The 22010-nt window shown below is 36.7% G+C and overlaps 2 protein-coding genes and 1 long non-coding RNA gene across 4 annotated transcripts; all 3 read left to right on the top strand.

Moving 5' to 3' along the window:
- Positions 1–7579: 7579 nt before the first annotated feature.
- LOC109078165 (GTPase IMAP family member 4-like) lies at positions 7580–9454 on the top strand. Its single transcript, XM_042746343.1, has 2 exons — positions 7580–7729; positions 8670–9454. The coding sequence occupies exons 1-2, from the start codon at positions 7711–7713 to the stop codon at positions 9452–9454; spliced, it is 804 nt and encodes a 267-aa protein (XP_042602277.1). The 5' UTR covers positions 7580–7710.
- Positions 9455–10999: 1545 nt separating this feature from the next.
- On the top strand, positions 11000–11803 carry LOC109068578 (GTPase IMAP family member 9-like). Its single transcript, XM_019085349.2, has one exon. It carries the CDS (start codon positions 11000–11002, stop codon positions 11801–11803), a length of 804 nt encoding a protein of 267 aa, XP_018940894.2.
- Positions 11804–19531: 7728 nt separating this feature from the next.
- Positions 19532–20815, top strand: LOC109078167. Of its 2 annotated transcripts, XR_006157113.1 has the most exons (4): positions 19558–19641; positions 19725–19867; positions 19969–20131; positions 20675–20815. It is a non-coding gene; the product is annotated as an uncharacterized LOC109078167 (long non-coding RNA). The 2 variants fall into 2 exon arrangements; XR_002015705.2 differs by having other exon boundaries at positions 19532–19867.
- The last annotated feature ends 1195 nt before the right edge of the window (positions 20816–22010 follow it).

The raw sequence follows: 22010 nt of genomic DNA, 5'->3' as shown, positions 1-22010 counted from the left end.
TGGAATGTACAGTGTTATGTACTTACTGGTACATATTTCGCCTCTTGCGAAAAAGTGCTCCCAGGTACGCAGATAGTGCATAGTTACGGTATTCTGATCTTATACTGAGTAAGAAATGCTATTATAAATAAAGTTATTTGCCCAGAGACAGTAAACAGGACAAAATGATGATGAGTGCTTGACATATGAAATGCAATTTAAAGAAATACTTGAATGATATTTGAATGGTTTGAAAAGTACCAACGAAATTCATGATACACAATAAAAACAAATTAATAAAAATATATGTGACTTGTATTATATATATAATATAATATTATATATATAAAATATAAAATATAAACAAAGAATTGTTATCCTACTACTGCCTCCTGTAAGACGTAACTTTAGTGTTTTACTATTCCTGAAGAACTTCCTGTAGATTATTGTGGAGTTTATTGTTTATTTGGATCCCCATTAGTCACCACCAAGGTAGTGGCTATTCTTCCTGGGGTCCAACAAGTAAAAAAAACAAAAAACCTTAATCCACAACAATAAAAGCCAAGTCAATAAAACATACGAACCCTAAAATTCCTTCAACACATCAAAATCAACAATTTACTGTATATTATGCCATTTAATATTCCTTTAAGATTTTTAAATCTTACAGTTCTAAAGATTACAGTTCATTGTTTTGCATTAGTTTTTGAAGCAGGAAGCAAGATACATCCTTTTGATGCATGCCTGGTGTTAAAATGATGACTAGCACTACTATACAAAAGTTGAGACATTCACAACTCTAGACACTGAAATATTTCTTATAAAACAAAGCAGAGAAATAATTGTCCTATCCTCCATTAGTGGCCAACCAAAAGTTTTATGCAGTCTTACAATATTATTACAGTTTAGAGTGAGTTGTTATACCATACCCACTTTACAACTAATTGCAATTTCTCATTCAAATCAGTAGACAATTATTCAATTAATGTTATCATACAATGTTGTCCTTGTACACTTTAAAACAAGAGTTAGATCATTGGTAAAAATAGAAAATAACAATGGTCCTAAACAGCTTCCTTGAGACACGCCACATTGCAACTCTTTCACTTCCAAATAACTTCCATTATACAATACATATTGTCTTCTATTAGTTGTAGAACTTTTAAACCAATTTCTAGTATGAGAAATACATTTATAACATTTCAAATTTTCCAGCAATAATTTATAATCCAATACATCAAAAGCTGAGCTAAAATCTAACAATACTGCTCCTACTAAGTTATTGTTATCAATATTTGCTAAGCAATCATGTGTCATTTGTGTTAATGCAGTTCCTGTTGAATGTCCTTCTGAATATGCATGCTGAAAATCAGAGAGTAAATTATTCTCCTTAAAGAAGAATTGAATTTGCCCACAGATTATCATTTCAAATATTTTACCAAGAACTTGTAGCAAACTTATTGGTCGACTATTAGCACCATTGAAACCAAGTGCTGCATTTTTCTGTAGAGGAATAACATTTGCTTCTTTCTAAGCTAAAGGAAAAATCCTTTTTTTTAATATCATTGTTAAAGACGTGGCAAACTGGTTCCGCCAAACAGCTGGCTGCTAATTTCACAACACAACCATCTGAGTTATCCATCCCCACTGGTTTATCTTTCTTTATAGTTGATCATTTTTGTTACACTTGTTTTACATTTGCCTTGTTTAATTTAAAACATAGTGCTGCTGGCTTATCTCTTATTATTTTTCCAATTAAACTTTTATTTGATTAAATATTATCAACTTACATTTCTTCTTTAAATTTATGTACTTTATTTCTGAAAAAGTAATTAAAATAATTTGCAGTTTTGTCTGGTTTAGTAAAAAATGTATCACCAATTATTTAATTAAGAATACTCCACAGTTTTTTGCCATTGTATTTATATCAACTTTTTTTTACTTTATAAAACATCTTTTTCCTATCAATTTTAGTTACTTTATTTTGCAATTTGCAATAAACTTCCCAATCCTCCTTGTTCCCAGTTCTGTTTGCTTTACCCCTTGCCACATCTCTTTCAACCATAATGTTCTTTAATTCATTATCAATCCATGGTGCCAACATTCTTCACTGTGTGTTTTTTCATAGGTACATGTTTGTCCACCAAAGGGCAAAATAATCTTTCATAAACTGGCAATGCATCATCAGTATGATCATCCTTATAAACATCAATCCAACATATATTATTTACATCCATACAAAAAGATTCCTGACACAATTTCCTATATGATCTTTTATAAATTACTTTTGGTTTTCCTTTAGGGACCTTTGCTTTCCTAGTAATAGCTATTATAGTATATTATGATCACTGCACCCAATAGGAACAGATACACCCTTACAGCACACTATGGTCTATACAAGTAGATGTTCTCTCACCAAAACTATTTATATTAACTCTTGTTGGTTGATAAATAACTTAAATTACATGACTTAATTACATTCACAACTTTACTCTTTAATGGACAATCCTGAGACAACCAATTAATATTTAAATCACCCATCAAGTAAATTTCATTTCCAGTATTTAATAATTTTACTCTTTAATGGACAATCGGGCGCGTACACATACGCGATGGGACCTCAGCACGTCTCTCCAGTTTTTGCAATTTTGCAGTATTTTTCTGCTCATCTCGGTCTGTTCGTACTGAACAGCCTTTGCTTTAACATCATACACCCGGCGGGAGCTTTTGGATATCGGTGAGGACTTTTCCAACAGTTTTATCACCAATCTTCGACTCATCCCTGGGATCACCAGAAACACCGAGGGCTATGCACTCTACCCGGCCGGGCGGAAGTGAGATCGCAGGCGGCGTCGAGATCGTAAACAAAGGCGGGGGAAGCGCGGACGGTCTAAGAGCTAAGCTAAAGCTAAACACCGCTCCGGCTCTCTTTTACCGAGCATTTTCCTTGCTAAATGTGCGGTCACTGGTGAACAAAATGGATGAGTTACGACTTCGCATCACCCATACCAGTAAGAGACTTTTGGACTGCAATGTCATGGTTTTCACAGAAACATGGCTACACAGCGACGTACCCAATAATGCTATTAAGCTAGCCGGATGCTCTACAACGCTCCGGGCAGATAGAACAGCAGATGACTCCGGCAAGACAAGAGGTGGTGGATTGCGCATTTATGTCAACAAAGCTTGGTGTACGAACACTGTCATTGTTGGGAGACACTGCTCAGCTAACCTAGAGTTTCCCATGGTTAAATGTAGACCTTTTATCTGCCGCGGGGAGTTCACTTCCACCATAATAACTGCAGTCTATATTCCACCGGATGCTAATGCCAAGCTTGCTTTGAAACGAACTTCATGCGGCCATTAGTTTAACAACAGACTGCTCACCCGGAGGCTGCTGTTATTGTCGCGCGGTGATTTTAATCACTGCAAATTAAAGACAGTGCTCCCCAAATTTTCACCAGCATGTTCTCTGCCACACCAGAGGAGACAACACTTTGGATCATGTTTATACAAACATTGATGGAGCTTACATCGCGACCCCCCTCCCCCACCTCGGACAGTCTGATCACCTTTCTTTGTTTTTCTCATCCCTAAGTATTCACCCCCTCCTACAACCGTGTGAAGCCATCAGTGAGGACCATCAAAGTGTGGCCAACTGGGAGCAGACTCTTTACTTCAGGGCAGGTTTCAACACACTGACTGGAGTATGTTTGCTTCTCAGGCTGCTGTGGGCTCTCACACGGACATCGACATCTAATACCCCCTCTGTACTGAATCACATCAACACCAACATTGACAGTGTTACAACTGGGGGGGGGGGAAAAAAAACAGATCACAACATACCCTAATCAGAAGCCATGGTGAACAAGGAGGTGCGCCTTCTGCTGAAAGCCCGCACACTGCCTTCAGGTCAGATGCGACGCTCAGGCCTACAGTAAATCCAGGGCTAACCTGAAAAGGGGCATCAAAAAGGCCATAGTACTGCTACAAGCTGAAGGTAGAGGAACACTTTTCCAACTCTGACCCCCGACGCATGTGGCAGGGCATCCAGGTCATCAGTGACTACATGCCAAGCAACTCCGCTCCAACGGTCAACGGACGTCTCCTTCCTTAACGAGCTAAATGACTTTTATGCTCGCTTCAACAGCGACAGCAAGGAGACAGCCACCAAAACCACACACTCAGCAGATCACCAACCCCCTCAAACTCACGTCCTCAGATGTCCACACTGCATTGAGCCGGATCAATGCACACAAGGCTGCCGGCCCGGACGGTATTCCTGGACGTGTGCTTAGAGCATGTGCAGAGCAGCTTGCAGGGGTCTTCACAGACATTTTCAACCTGTCCCTCACCCAAGCACCACTGTGCCAACATGTTTTAAGTCCACATCCATTGTGCCCAGTCCCGAAACACTCCTCCCTGATGTGCCTGAATGACTATCGCCCTGTAGCACTCACACACCCATCATTATGAAGTGCTTTGAGCGATTGGTCCTAGCACACCTCAAAGACTGCCTCCCACCCACACTGGACCCACACCAATTTGCCTACCGCAGAAATAGGAGCACAGAGGATACAGTGCTGCCACTCTGCACTCACACACTTGGACAATAACAACACATATGTTCGGATGTTGGTTGTTGACTTCAGTTCAGCATTTAACACCGGGTCATTCCCTCCAAGCTGAACACAAAACTTGAGAGACCTGGACATTAATACCTCCCTCTGCAACTGGATCATGGACTCTCTGACCAACAGGCCTCAGCATGTTAGGTCAGGCCACCACCCCTCCACCACCATCACACTCAAACACGGCGTACCACAGGGCTGTGTGCTGAGCCCATTTCTTTTCCTCCCTTTACCCCCACGACTGCAAGCCTGTGCCATGGATCCAACTCCATCATTAAGTTTGCCGACGACACCACGGTGATGTGGATCCCCCTCAGCCAGTGACAACGATCGAGACTGCCTACAGGGGAAAAGGTACAGCACCTGGCCACATGGTGCGCTGACAATGGTGAACTTGCTCCTTAACACCAGTAAGAGACAAAGGAGCTCATTGTGGACTTCGGAAGAAGAAAGGAAGCATGCATGACCCTATCCACATTAACGGGATGGTTGTTTGAACGTGTCTCCAGCTTCAAGTTCCTGGGAACCACCATCATGGAGGACCCTGTCCCTGGACCACAAACACCTCCAGCCTGGTCAAGAAAGGCTCACCAGCGCCTCTTCTTCCTCAGAACACTGAAGAAGAACTAACTGTCTTAAGCCATAGTGGTGCACTTTTACCGGTGTGCGATCGAGAGCATCCTGACCAGTTGGATTACAGTCTGGTATGGGAACTGCTCGGTGGCTGACCGCAAAGCACTGCAGAGGGTGGTGAAAACTGCCCAAACGCATCACAGGAACACCACTCCCTGCTATTGAGGACATCCAGAGGGAAACGCTGTCTACGTAGAGCTCGCAGCATTCTTAAGGACTCCTATCACCCTGACCATGGACTGTTTAACCTCCTGCCCTCCGGGAGGCGCTTCAGGAGCCTCCGGACAAGGACCAGCAGATCCAGGAACAGCGTTTTTCCCTACAGCTGTCTCCTTACTGAACTCTGCCCTCTGACACCCCCCACACCATACACACAGACTCCTCCCCCACTTCATCACTACATCTTGACCAATTTATTATATTATTTATTTACAACAAGCCAAAAACAGTAAACTTGTTATTACTTGCACTACTGTCTGTTCATCCAGATACACTGAATAACCATTTGCACACTGAAATAATTCTATGCACTTTTCTTTCCATTGCAATAGTGGTAAATTATGTTCATATGTTTCTAGTTCTGCCTATAGTGTACACTTCACATATTCCGTTGTATAGTATGTTCATAGTACACCTATCTGTATATCATGCTGATAGTATTTAAAATTTGTAAATTATCTGTAAATTATGTCCATAATACTTATCTGTATCACGGAGTTATGTACATATTGTAGACCTTGTATATTTCTGTACATTTTACTGCTTATTGCACTTCTGGTTGGATGCTAACTGCATCTCGTTGCTTGGTACCTTACATGTGCAGTGACAATAAAGTTGAATCTAATCTAATCTGCAAGTAAATTTTATTTCTAGTTTATGTTTTAGGGTTATTATTATTATATTTCAGTTTTTTCTTGTAAATTTAGTGTTACAAAACTCTTGGTGCATAAAGAAGATCTGTCAAGTCTCAATCCAAAGAGATATTCTTTTAAAAGTTAAGGTCGACCACACCCCCCTAAAACGGCTCGTTCTAACATGCCCACACATCTCTACGTCACAATGTGGGAAGATTTTGCATAACGCCCGCCCAAATGTTCACGAGAAAGAAAAGAAAGGCGTAACTTTTATTCTCTCTGTTGCCGCCGCTGCCATGTTGTGGAGTCGCTGTGTGTTTCGTTGTGAAAGTGAAACTACTTTGTTTGGCCTTCCAAAAGAGGACATGACTAGAAATCAGTGGTTAAGTTGTATTTAAACAGTTCAACCCAACTATTCAGATGTGTGTAGTGCATTTTATGGAGGATGAGGACCGTTTCCTGAACCAGTAGCCTGCAATGCGTCTGTGGCACAATGGCTGTTTCTATAAAGTTGGCAGGGCAGTTCTGGACAGTCTGACGCTTCTGACTCACAGCATGTAAGTACGTTTTTTATATTTAAATAATTTGCCAATGATGGTTCAACATTGATGTCTGTAGCTAAAACGCAACAGAACGTGTAAAAAGACAGTATAAGTCAAATCAGTAATTAATTTCCTGCTGATTGCAAAAAAATGCCCTCCGTTTGTAATGGGTTTTATTGGTTTTGTCTCGTCTAGTGATGTCCGGATCACGAACGAATCTTTCTATTTAACCGGATCTTCTTAGTGAACCAGTCGAACCAGTTCACCAAATCGAACTGAATCATCTGAAACGGTTCACGTCTCTAGTACGCAGCATCATTCAGCAGCATCATATGACCCCTTTAGATAACAACTGTTTGGACATGGTAGTCTATAGCAACAACTAGCAAATTATGATTTTACCTACAGTAACTGTACTTGTAGCCACAAAGCCTCTACATCTACAAGCATTAAATCTTTTCTTATCTTTACAGGAATACGACTTTGAATATATAGGTCAACCCCTCCACCATACCCATTTCTGTTCTTCCTGTAAATATAATAACCATTTATATTCACTACATCATCTGAGAATGTTCATCCATTTATGTTTTGCCAAAAACATGAATATTATTTGTAATCAATACATCAGTTATTTCAGGAAGTTTATTACTAAGGCTACAAATATTAATGTGAGACAATTTTAATCCTTTACTGGGTAACTTGAGTAATACAGACATATATATAAGATCAGTGGTCAAGGTTTTATTAGATGCTTCTAGTTTCTCTTCTTCAGATAAAAGTATTGTTATGTGTTAAAAATCAATTGTGTTAACATTCTATATACTGTAGCATGTAGCAGCAAGTTCTAGGAATATTAACCAAACCCAACTCTGATGAAGATAAGAGAATGGCATTGCTCAGAGTGACCTTAGAACCAAACACATTCTTCTGCACTGTGTCTAATTTACCGTCAATGGGTGGAGTTAGACTGATGATCAGTGGTCAAGGTTCAATTTCTCTTCTTCAGATCATTCAGTCAGATAAAGACAGAGAGACTCTGGATGACAAAAACAAACTGCAAGAGACAAAATGGAATCAGAATATGAAGGTTAGTGTTAATTTAATAACCTACAGTAATATGATACTCATTCATCTGGTTTAATATAATACTGAGAACTAATTTATATACTGTTAACTATATATTTTTGTTTGTGGCATTGGCAGCACTAAACAGAAGTGATTCATGTTTAAAACTAATATTGCAGCCTTTCAATTTAAAGCTGTTCTACTACATTTAGAAATTACGTTTTACTTAATTTTTATTATACATTGGTTTATAGAGAATCACTGCCACTGTCCTAATGCTATCACATCAAATATTTTAGAGAATTTTCTTACAGATTAAGAAAAATCCTGTCTAACAGATTTTAATTCCAATCCTGATCCAACTTGCTTTTCTGTGATTTTCAAGTAAAGGCCTTCATTAGCTTGTTCATTAAAATGGCTTGACTTCCCTGATCTAAGAATTGCTTTATTGGCTGTCATTATATTGTCATTGAGTTAAAAGTTAACGGATAACTTGCTAACATATGCTATTAGGTCCAAAGTTAGCTGGTGGATTAGGGCCGTCTCTCATGTAAATAATATAGACAGTCACATAAATGGAAATTAGTGATGTTACATTTAGCAAAGAAGTTTTGTAGATTGTGCCAAAACACAACAAAGTTCACAATGAAGCATCAGTGCTCGATTCATCGGCTTGTCTTTCTCCAATACACTAACAAATTTTTAATATCAATATTCATGAAAGTGAAACTCTTCAATTCTTCAATAGTGAAAGTGACGTGAACCCATATGTGGTCAAGTATGGTGTCTCCCTCGGAATTAGTTGTGGTCAAGTATGGTGTCTCCCTCGGAATTAGTGCTCTGCATTTTTGCAGGAAACTTGGGTTATTGTTATTAAATAGGAATAAAACTGTTAGAATCACAGACGCATTTATAAATCATCTATAGAGCTCCATCTAATGACATGAACTGTTTGAATGCAGGCGATTCACAGGACCTGAGGATTGTGCTGCTGGGAGTCTCTGGTGCTGGAAAGAGTGCCATAGGAAATGCAATACTGGGTCGAGAGGCATTTAAAGAGAGCACAACCAGAAAGAGTGAGTTACAGACAGGAAGAGTAAAAGACAAAGACATCTCCATCATCGACACTCCAGGATTCTTCAACACTCAGCTGACTGATGAAGAGATGAAGAATGAAATGATGAGGAGTATGTATCTCTCTCATCCTGGTCCTCACGTGTTCCTGCTCATCATCAACCTGGAAAACTTTGAGGAGGAGCAGAGGAACATTGTGGAAAAGACTCAGGAGATCTTTGGAGCTCAAGCTTTTAAGTTCACCATGGTTCTGGTCACTGGAAGAGAAAAAATGTCAAGGAGAGAATGGATGCTCTTTATACTTGATACAAAGTTTCGAGAGCTGATCAGTCACTGCAGAGATAATTATCATGCAATCAACAGTAAAAATGAGATGAATCAAACTCAAATCACAGAGCTTCTGCAGAAGATTGATGAAACCATCAAACAGAATAATCACCAGCATTACAATAATGAGATTTACTTAAAGTCTCGAACAAATAGCATAAGAATAAAGAAAAATCTAGAGGAAGAAAAAACAGACAAAGGAAAAGAGACAGAAACGAAACAACAGAAAGCAAAATCAGCTCCAGATACTTTCATAACCCACAATGTAATGGAAGAGAGAATGACACACACATTTACTGAACAAGAAAATGAAAGAATTAATGAACAACAAACAGCAAAAGAATAAGGAAAGACAATAATGAAAGCATAAAAGGAAAGAAAACAGAGGAAGAAAACATAGAAGAGTTTTTTGAAATGGAAAGTACAATGAAAGAGAGATCAACACATACTGTGATTAAAAAGAAAGAGAGTTTTGTTTCTTATGTCAGACAAACAATGAGAACAACTCACATATATGAAAACCTGGATAACAGCTCATTAGACAGATTCGAGGATTTCTCTAATGAAAGAATGAGAGGCATAAATGTAGCCAAGACACCGGAAAAAATCTGGGGAATCAGCAAAAAGACAACCTACCAGATACTATCAGACGATGGTGAGAACTTTACACAAAACTCTCAACACAAAAACCAAACCTCAAAGATTAATTCACTAACAGAAGCACGACATTACTAAAAAAATACATGAATACAATTACATATATATATATATATATATATATATATATATATATATATATATATACACACACACACACACACACACACACACACACACACAGAATATTATAAGTATCTTTTCATGTGACAACACTGACACACACACACACACAGAATGTTTTTTATAAGTGAGTGTACAGCTTGTATAACAGTGTAAATTTGCTGTCCCCTCAAAATAACTCAACACACAGCCATTAATGTCTAAAACACTGGCCACAAAAGTGAGTACACCCCTAAGTGAAAATGTCCAAACTGGGCCCAAAGTGTCAGCATTTTGTGTGGCCACCATTATTTTCCAGCAGTGTTTTTACCCTCTTGGGCATGGAGTTCACCAGAGCTTCACATTGCCACTGGAGTCCTCTTGTCGAAAAGATATAATAAAATATTTACAAAAGAGTGAGGGGAGTTCACCAGAGCTTCACATTGCCGTTTGTGTGTTTTTGTGTGTGAGTTATATTTTATTTTTGTGTGTGTATGTATGTATGTATGTATGTATGTATATATATCGATATATATATATATATATATATATATCAGTGATTTTGTGGTGTAGTTTTAATAAAATATTTACAAAAGAGTGAGGGGTGTACTCTGTCCTCTACAATTAATAGTGAATGAGACTATAAATATATTATGTAATAGTAAAATTTAAGATCTTATTTTTATTTATTATATTTGTGCTTATATTTTGTCCATTAATCACAGATACAGAAAACTTAAGTGCAGAGATGTCTGATTTACTCTAGTAAAATGTCATGTTAATTCAAGATATTAATAGTGTTCACTAGCCAGCTTTTTTCCAGATTGAAAAAGTTGATGTTTATGGAAAGTTACAGATTTAATGATCTATTTTATAGATCAAGTTTAGATAAAAATTGTTGTGTAAATATTAATGAGCGTGTCATTCTACTATGTAAATTGAAGAAAACAAAATCTGAATCCCACAGATATTTTTTTCTTTAATAATTCAGGAAATGGAAATCCTGTGCTGTTGGTCCAATTTTAATAAAATTAGCTCATTATCTAGAGACAGTCTAGAGTCTATAATGCATAAATCTTTATTTAGTACATGTTTACATCTGTCCTTTTATTTTTTTTTTTTTTTTTTTGTTATGTCTGATGTTTGTGTTGTTCTGGTTGGGTTGGATTTGGTATGGGTGGGGTGGGAAAGGATACTATTTGGTGGAAAGGCATTTAAGGAAGAACTTTCTTCTGAATCTGTGACTGAGAAATGCAAGAGACGTCAGAAGACAGTGGATTGTCGAAACATCTCAGTGATCGACACTCCAGGACTGTATGATACATCAGTCAGTAAAGGGAAACTGAAGAATGAAATAGTGAAGTGTGTAGAAATGTCTGTTCCTGGTCCTCATGCGTTCCTGCTGGTCATCAGACTGGACGTGAGATTCACAGAAGAGGAGAAAAACACAGTGAAATGGATTCAGGAAAACTTTGGAGAAGAAGCTGCACGTTACACTATCATTCTGTTCACTAGAGGAGATCAGCTAAAAATGTCTATAGAGAAGTTTCTCACCAAAAACAAGCAGATTAATGATCTAGTTAGACAGTGTGGAGGCAGGTATCACGTATTTAATAACACTGATAAAAATCCAGCACAGGTTACTGAACTGTTCAAGAAAATAGACATAATGGTGATGAAGAATGGAGGAGAGCATTACACAAATGAGATGTACAAGCAAGCTCAGAAAAATATAATGATGAAAAAGGTTGAAGAGACAGCTTTAGTGGGAGTGAGTGTGGCAGGTGTAGGAGCAGCAGTTGCAGGAGGTGCAGCATTAGTTGCTGCTACTGGAGGAGTGGCTCTGCCTGTAGTTTTAATGGCAGGAGGAGCAGCTCTAACAGGAGGATCAAGTGCTAAAGTTATTGCAGATAAATTTAGGAGGATCAAGTGCTAAAGTTTTTGTAGATAAAGAAAAAAAAAAGAGGCAGGAAATGGAAGGGGGGCTTTTTAAGACATTTACTTTATTTTTATTATTATTACTTTTTTTTATTAAAATCATCTTAACTAAATGTTTTAGTTTATTTCTGTTTTTACAGTTTACATAACTAGCAGTTGATTCATATTTATATTGTTAGGAAGATACAGAAATTCAAAGCTTTAAAGGGTCATGAAACCCCAGACTACTTTTTATGAGATTTTAGCAGAGGTGTTTGTGGTGCACATTTTAGAAGACAATGTTAGCATCCGATAATCTTAACAGTTTGAGAAAACTGGTTAATTTTAAGCTTTTTTGCGATATTTTCACCTTTTGGGTTTAAAATCTACATCATTTTGACATCACAATTTGTGACATGGCAATGGAATATAGTACATCGGTAAAGTCTATTCAATTATTCATGAGACTACGTGCTCTTATCCTATGAGAAGATGCTTAACTTAATTATTCACAACAGCATGTGTTGATTTGCTATGACAGACGCTTCAGACTGCGAGACCGCGTACAATAGGGGTGTTTTCACACTTGGTTCTCAGTGTTCTCACACTGGTCCGAACCCGAGTTCGACTGCTCCCCCTGCCCCCGCTGGACTGCGTTCATATTATTTTATTTGGGTCCGAACCGAGGTTCGGTTGCCTCATGAAGCCAGCAGCTGTTTAACCTGTTGCTTAGTAACGGCAGCGCAGGAGAAGGCAGCAAATGCATAACATTGCTCTCTGCACTTTTTTATGTTTATGTTTTTAAACCGTTCGTTTTGTTTACAAAGCTTCAGTACATAACGGCATTTGCGTCTGTCTTAGAATGTACTGCAAATTATCTAAAGAACACTGAAGGCGAACAGAAATGAGATATAAAGCTCTCTGTTTGCAGCACGTCAGTCATGCTCATTAGGAAAGTGTGTGAAACACACACACACACACACAAACACACATTTTTATTAAATAATAGATAATAGGGGCGTGGGAAGGTGTTTTAGGTGGGTGGTTTCGTGGATTTTGGTTATTTACACTAAGTGAAAATAGCATATTTTCTTAGCGATAAATGCTATTTACACTAAGTAAAAATAGCTAGATTCTATTTATACAATGTTAAAATATCAGGATATTCTGCTAATTACTTATTGCAAATAGTGGCATTTATCTGCACCTCAGCATTGTAATACATTATAAAACATTATGCAATAATAACTTATTGATTTATTTCAAATAAATATTTTGATTTAATTCAAATTATTAAATGGATGCCACCTTATTGGGACAAAACCCCTAGACCTACCCTAACCCTACCCGATATTTTATTTTCAACTTTTTTTATTTCCTTAATTTTTAATAAAAATGCTTTTCTGATGTGATTTGAAATTTGAAAAGGGAGAAAAAAAAGTTTGCCATAAGGCAGATTCGAACCCGGGTCAATCGCGTCAATCGGAATATGACACATTTTATCATCTGCACCACTGAATCTGATGACTGATGACTGTCTTTTGTAATGTTGACTAGTCCAATCACACGTTTGGTGGGTGAAGCGGGTGTCTCTGCCAACAAGGAGGCCTATTTGCACTTAGTGTAAATAAACACTCAGATTTTTTTTTTTTTATTATTCTCAACAGTTAAACAGCTGCCCACAGAAAAAAACAGGGGGTGCTGCAGCACCCTCAGAACCACCCCCCAAATCAAAATCTTCCCCAAATCACTTTAGCATAAATCCCACCCTGAAGACAATTTCATTGGTTAAGATTAGGGTTAGGGGTTAGGATTATTTGTAGCATTGTAATCAGCACAGTGATCGACGTGACCAATCAAATCTTTAGAAATGGCTACGGGGTGGAGTTAGAGCGAAACTGAACTAAGCAATTTAATATCAGATTTTCAGTGCATAAAGTGCATAGTGGTTTTATAATAGTTATGGTGAGCGAAGACTTGACAGCATGTCTTTAATAGATATTCAAGTATACGATCATGTAATTATCAATCTTCTGTTACTCATTATTTTAACATGTACAAACAATTCTGTACAAAGACTAAATGGCCTGTGATTTTACTTAGATTAGATGTGTATCAGTTCAATTTAATAGAAGTAACTTTAACAGATTAGTCTTACAATTAAACTATACATTAATAAAAAGGTTTTGGTAACATGAGAATACAGTATAAGCATATGCATATTTTGTGAACTATAAATTTTTTGTTGTATATGATGTGTTTGTGTCTGTTGTGTTTGTGTGTTTTTGTGTTTTTTTGGTGTATGAATGTATTTAGGTGCATACATGATTTTATTGTTTTTTTGTATTTAGTATATATTAAAGCTTCTGCTTAAATTATTATTTATATATAATAATTTATTTATATAATAATCATTAAAAAATGTATAATGTCTAATAACGTGTTCTTTTTTTTAACCCTTTAACATGCATTGTAACCGCATGGTTGACCTTTTTTTTTGCAATCGAATTACTGTAATTAAAACTCGCCAAACCCCATTTTTGGCCATTTGTCATTATACCTCTTATTGAGGAGAGTGTGTAATGGCAATTATAGCCACTGGGTGGCACTGCAGCAAAAATATATTGTTGCTGAAAAGCCACGACAAAGCCAATAACGTATCGATGTGACACCTCTCTTCAAACACTAGCTGCAAGTTACGTCAAAAATTTAGATTAAAACAATTTAATCGGATTTCATGTTCTAGACCTCCTAACAGTAAATTTTGTTAAATTGCAGAAACATGGTGATGGTGAATGCAAGCTATACTCAGCAACGCGATCAACTTGGAATAGCACTGCACAAGATCATAGATGAAGTTGTTCCTTTGTCTGAACAAAAACTAATGCTTTGTTCCATATCACAGAATATCATATCAATAATCTCTTCTATTATATTTATATTACAATGACTATTTGCCTTTTACCTTACATTCTATACAGATAGATCCATTATTTATTATTTGTTTTATTTGTGCTGTAATTTAATTATTTTATCATTTTTATTGTTTGTATTATGTTGTTTTGATGTATTTGCTTATTTACTTTAAATTGTTAGATTTCTATTACATATAATTTTTAAATGTTGTACTGTGGATTTCTGTTATAATAAGAACAGGTTTATATATATATATATATATATATATATATATGAATAATCATGGTTGTTGTTATCATATTCTGCTGTCTGTAATCTTTTATACAAAAGAAAAAAAAAAAAACAGTTGCACTAATGAAAAATTCCATTAATGCATCATATTTTTTAGTTAATGTCGAGTTACCCTAAATGGGCAAGTCAACTGGCTAGTTGACTTGTGTATCTGCTTAGTGAATGGGTCATCTGAAAAAAAGAAGAAAAAAAAACCTGAAAAGTTGCTCAGTGTGGTGTCAGGACCACTATTTTAACAATAAATTTTTTTTTGCAAATGTATTTCTTAGTGTGACTGTTAAAGGGTTTATACAGTGTAAAATTATGCCAGTTTTCACCTCATGATGATGAATGTCCAGAGGGAGCAGAGCTAGAATCTAAACAATGGAGCTCAAATATATTCATACAGCAGCAGAATTGGGTTAACAGCCCTGTATATGAGGGTTTAATATGGTGACGTTAACACACAGTTCAGTTATTTACCAGAGTGACAACATTATATAACCAAACTCACACACATAGATTTCCAGCACTTACAACCGTATTTTGACAAACCTGTGCTCTGTAAACAGGGGTCTATCCCATGAAGCTGGTTTAGCTAGCTAGTCAGGTAAGTTTCAGTTGAATTTGTGCCAACTCTGGATTTTAGGCACAATGAAAGTGGTTTGGTTTTTAGCCGTGTTCAGTTCGAGGTGCTTATTGAGCATACTGTACAATCTCTAGTGACCCCCACATCGGGGAGTGTGTATTGGTTTCACAGAGTAACGTGAGAAATGGCAAATTAAGGCTACATCACATACTTCCCTACTATATAGTAGGCAAAAAAAAACAGTATGTGACAAAAGACATTGCTCACATTAATTCACAGTAGTCATAAAAGAGCTAGGCAAAAAGTACCTGGATGACCAGTGCTTAAATTGTAAATTGCGAGGTCCCGGAACAAAGTGGGGTAATGGATACTGAATGTGATTAGAGGAGGAAGAGGTAACGAAGCATTCGTGCAATCACATTTTTAGACTTGCCTAAAATAAAATGTGCTTTCTGCCATCTCATCTTGAGCAGGAGCGCTTCACAAAAATGAACCGAAACTCAGCGAATATATGCCTCACAGTCACATACAAGACAAATATAACTTTAGAAATCTTTAAAACACTCACAATATCAACAAAAAGTTGTGCTTTAAAAAAAAAAAAACAGGATGCGGTTTCTGCCTTCTTATCTTGAGCAGGAGCACTTAACAAAAATGAACCGAAACTCAGCGAATATATTTGTCATGTCTGTGAGCCATATATCTATAGAAAGCTTTAAATTACTTCTTTAAAATGAAGTCATTCTAATAGAAAACAAAAATTCTTCCATTTCTTCCATTCTTTCTAAAGGCGCATCCAATGAGGAGATGGTGAGTCAGGAACGGCAACTTCATCTTTGCGACACTGACTAGTTTATCAATAAATAATTAAAATATCTCCTTACTATTTCCCCTGACACATTCATGGTAATTACTTTTACTGGGGCTTTGCGGCAAGCTTTAGCCGATTGCGTGCATTTGAACGCGGACCTCTTCCTTCTGTGTTTGATGAAGTTGCTTGTTGTTGATGATAACTAAGTTGGTTGGGCTTTTTTTGGTAGTTGTTGTAGAAAGTAGTGCCCTGCGTAAATATAAGCCAACTTCCTCATATATTTGAAAATATATAATAATATATGGATGGACAACCTATTGCTATATATTGATTCATATATTAAAATACATTGATATACAAACAAAACTGTTTCAATAAACATACATGCAATAATGTATTACAAAGTATTTTTTTATGAGTTAAGCAAGCTCATGCATAGGTTTACAGAGAGGCTGATTAACAACAGTCCAAATCAAATTTTTGCATGACATTCAATATATTTTACATTAATATAGCCATATGGATGGACCATATATGGCTATGTATTGATTCATATATTGTAAAATGTAGATGAGAGTATTATAAATTAAATTATCATTATCAGCAGCAATTACAACATTTTTATTTTTGAGTCCACTTTTTATTCCTCCACATGACATTTCATCATCAACATGACATTTCAGTCCTCCACACTGCAACGTGGAGGTATACATGCATAAAGGTTGGCATAATGTGGCAGATCAACTAACATACATTTCCTGTTGAATTGCATCACATCAAAAAACCTTTTTCCTGCCCTTTAACACTCTTTTCAAGCCAACTACATTTTCTAAATTTAGCACTGAACTGTGTGATTTGTCACACTGTCTTCCAACAGCAAAACATTTTCTGTCATCAAGTCTCTACAACAATGTAATAATACAAAGTGATTATGTGTCCATTATCCAACAAAACATTGATGCTGTTCCTTTTCATTACTCTAGTGAAATGCTTTGAGTAATACAGTTCTCCTTTGACGAAAGTTCTACTGAATATTTTCACAATTGTATCCATGGTAACTGAAAGTTTCTCTCTCATAGCCAGTATCTCTTCGTTAGCAAGTTTTCGTACATGGTGTAAGGGTCACAACTTGATCTGCTACTCTTTCAAACTGTTTCAGCTTTTTTTCACCAGTCAAGTTGTTATACAGCTGTATACATCTAATGATAATGATGATAATCCTGTTTACGACACTGCACGATCCCACGCTTGCGCACCTTTGCACCATTGCGCATGCGCATAACCGATCGTGCCATCAGTACGGGACACAAGCCACCGCTACTCTGAGTCTGTGCGTACGTGCCTCAGCGGTGAGAGGAGTAAAAAAAAAAAGATTGCGCTAGTTTGCGCTAGTGAGCTGGTCAAAGGGGAAGGATAAAGATGCTCTCAGTATAGTCCCCATAAATTGGATTGTAGACTTCGATCCTGAAAACTCTAAAAAGGAGTATCTTAGCGAGTGCCGCAGCATCGGTGGCAAGAGGCCTACTAATGGGTGGCTGGTTGAAACAGCACACATTTTGCAGTTGGCAGGCAAGTACAGTGCTTTTTTATATATATATTTTTTACTTGGTTAGTCATCCAGCATTCTTGATAGCAATTATCCTGTTGAGGTTTTTGCATTATTGGCCAAGTAACGTTCGCTGTAGGCTATTAGCTTCGGGACAGTGACGAGCTAGCTAACGGGCGTCACGATCGAGTCACGCTTCATTCGAACCTTTAGCTAGCTTAAGGGCCATTAGTCACGATTATGAATTTTATTTAGAAGTTAAACATTAATTAAACACTTACTTTAAAAGTCCTAAATTGAAGATTGTCAGCTAAGATTTGGGTTAATAAGAATACTTAACTGTCAACATTGTCAGCCAATACCATTGTATAGTGAAAATCAGTTTAGCGGCTGTACATGGCAGCAAAATTTAACATGTGTTAAAATGAACAGACTAAACATAAAAAAGCAGGGGGAAAACAATACAAAAAAACTGTAAAAACAGCACAAAATTTGACAGTAAAATACAGTATTTGATGTAACGTAAGCCATATAGTTTTGTTTCTAGGCATTAAATTCTGTCTAGCTACTATTTCTTACTAACAGAAAAGGAGTCTAAAAGGTAATAGGGTTCTTTTCATGACAGCTATTTTGATAGTATATTTTTACATTTCTGTCTGTATATATTTGTACTTTTCTGAAGTGGTTAGCACTGTCGCCTCACAGCAAGAGCCCAGCAAGCAATTTTGTGTTTAAAAGACGTCTAATAGCCGTCCAAACACAGCCCAGACATCTAGGCTAAAACAAGGCAAAATTTGGGCTGTCAGTGAAAATTTAATGGACCAAATGAAACCAAACACCTTGTAATCACTGTTGACTTTGCGTACATGATGGAATCATCTCGCAAGTTATTTTGCCAGAAGCAACATATAACCAAATTCAAGATTAGTTTGCCTAGAAGTGTTAATCATTGGCAGACTATATTGGGTCTATAGTTAACCTAGATGGTGAAATGACGGCTATTGGTTGCTGGGAGGGTTCTGGGTTCAAACCCGCTGGCTGGCTGGGGCCTTTCTGTGAGGAGTTTGCTATTCTCTCTGGGTACTTCTGGCTGGCTTCCCATCCCACAGGCCAAAAGGTTGCATGCATGTTAGGTTAATTGTCTAGCCATGGAACCTATTAAACTTAATGATTCATTTTAATCAGTTTTTGGTTTTCCATTTTCCTAAATCAGTTTTGTGGTATTCCATTTTTTAACATATATATTGTTTTCCTAACTTTTGTGTGTATTGTTTCATATATAATTGATTTTATCATTTTTACCCAACAGAAAAACTACAGACTCATAGCTGCAAGAAGAACCTAACCTCAGTCCAGTGGGGACTGCTTTAGTGGGGGTTGAGAATGAAAGACTGCAGGATCAGCAGAGTGTAGGATATTCTGCAGCCAGTAAAGATATTGAAAGACTTCAGTATAGGTATTGTGAGGGAAGTAAATGGTTTAGATAAGGTGGAAGTTTGGGTCAGCTATATGTTGTTTTTTGAAATAGTGAGATGTATCTGTGTCTACATTTTTAGGGGATATCTACTGATGTTGTATAGGGTTTCCTGTAGGAAAAATTTTGCCTAGGGCTAAACACTGTAGCGCCACTGAGGCAAAATTAGTCTGGCAGAAACCCTGTAATGCTTTCAGAACCCCTCACCAACACATTTTGCTACACTTTGAAACACCAAAAAATGAGCGGAGGTGTATTTTGTTTTTTACATGTTATGTATTTACAACTTGTTTGGAGTCTTGTTGTGGTAAATTCGGTGGGCCATATTTTCCAGAAATTCCATCACTCTTAGCAGCTGTGAGGACCGTCATTTCGGACAAGATCACATAAAGCTCAAGCAATGGAGGTGAAAGCGAATATGAGGCCAGTGTTGCTCTACCATCACCTCCTCAACCCACATCTCCCAAACCAACATCAGTAAGTAAATTTTTGTAATGGTCAATTAAAAACATAAAACATTCTGTGGTGATTTTCTTTGTTTTTATTCTGGTTTGTCTTTCCTTCTTACAATTAATTAGGTACCACTAGGGAATGATGACCATTGTTGGGAGACCCTCCTGCTGGGCCTGTTCAGCATTGATGTCCTACTGAAGTCCAACCTGACGGGAGGGGTCAACAAGGTCGATCCATCTGCAGAGAGACGCCAGCCTCTGGAACCCAAGAAGCTTACAGCTTTACTCAGTAAGACAATAAGAATTTATTTTTAATGGATTAATATATTTTGCAAAGTTATTGTAAATGGTAAAGGGTAACAAACACTTTAGGACTGAAATGTAAACAACTAATAGCGAAACAGATGGACGAATAAAAAGCTTTAACATATTCTTTGCGATTCTTTTAGATAAAAGCGAGACATTTTTAGCATTAAAATAGATCCCCTGTAGCAGCTTTAAAATCCCATCACCAGCACCAATTCACCCCCATAGGCATACACTTGGCTACGGCAAAGTACAGTTGCTTTCACTGACCACAATACTTCCTGGAAAACAAAGTGGATACAGTAGTATAACCTCCTTGCTCTAAAAGCCCCTTGGAGAACCTTCCTAACTCCTTTCTTGGTTCCTTGAGAAGCCAGTTCTGATTTCAGACTGAACTATTTACAGGTAACCCACTGAAGAGCGAGGACTAGGCATATAAGAAAAAAATTACAAGTATTAGGATCCACCTCATCTTTTGCAACAATCAACATTATGGATGTCTTTCTTATTTTCTTTTCTTTTACAGATGCAGTTGTTCAGCAACACCCAGGGGCGAAGATTCCAGACATACGAACGGCCATAAACAAAAGGATCTGTGAATTAAGACACCAGGAGAAGAAAAAGTCCATGGACAACTGAAGGACTGGCCAAGGCTGGCCAATCAGAGTGGGTCTTGATAAGATAGCATGCGGGATCCATAACACTGCACTAAAGGATTGTTGTCCTGTTTTTTCCACTGAGGGATTGTTCTGTTTTTGTTGCACTGAAGACTGTTTTATTTTATTACAATGAAGAACAGTTGTCCTTTAGGAAATGTTTTATTAATTCTTTTAAGTATTTTTGTTCATTTATAGTTGTTGTTTTTGCCATCTATTGGATCACATAAAAATATAATGTTTAAAAAAAAATATATATATATATTAATTATGATATGGCATATATGGCACATCCCTACCAGCAAACCAGCTTGCCGTTTGCCGAGCACATTATGTACATTATGTGTACATAAGCTTCAGATGGAACCATGGTGATATGCCTTTCATTCTGTCTGTTCTCAGGTCACTGTCCCTTCAGCTGCTGCTTTTGAAATAAACCTCATTCAGTTACTGTGAACTATACTGATGTCTTATTCAATCTATTTTATTTTAAAATATATGACAGACATTGTACATTAGATTATTTCATATTTACCATGTATACAATATATAATATAATTATATATAATATATTTTGTAATATAAATCGATATATTTAAGACATATGTTCCCATATAAATCTGATTATATTATCTTGTACATTGAGGTATATTATCTCATATAATTTTACATATATATTTACACATATATACAATGCCTCTTCCAATATATAATTTCATATAATGTGGGACATATTTCAATATACATAACAATATATTAAATCGTATAATAATATGTATTTATTCAATATATGAAAACGGCAATAATTGCAGTATTGTCCCATATATTGCAATATATAACTTACATATATAATATATTATTATATAATATATCATATGATATATTACTATGTAAATTTCTCAATATATGGAGACACGAGAAATATATTGTCACGTAATATATTGAGAAATATATTTTTGTTGCTTAAGGGCGTTAGCCGATCATTAACCGTTAACCAACAAAATTAGAAGGTTAAATTAGATTTAAATAAATTAAAACTTAGAACTTAAACTTAACAAATATTAGCACAAACATCAGAACTATTCACACATCGTCACATCACGCACCCGCAGCGCATCTGTGTATGGCGAAAGACAGAATAAAATAGCACATATAAAATGAATGGAACAAACATTCCTAAACATTTTATTTCACTTAAATAGCGAA

The sequence above is a fragment of the Cyprinus carpio genome, chromosome A4 (genome assembly GCF_018340385.1).
Source record: "Cyprinus carpio isolate SPL01 chromosome A4, ASM1834038v1, whole genome shotgun sequence".
Lineage (NCBI taxonomy): Eukaryota > Metazoa > Chordata > Actinopteri > Cypriniformes > Cyprinidae > Cyprinus > Cyprinus carpio.
The sequence above is the reverse complement of the archived record's forward strand: the minus strand, read 5'-3'. Positions and strand labels throughout refer to the sequence as shown.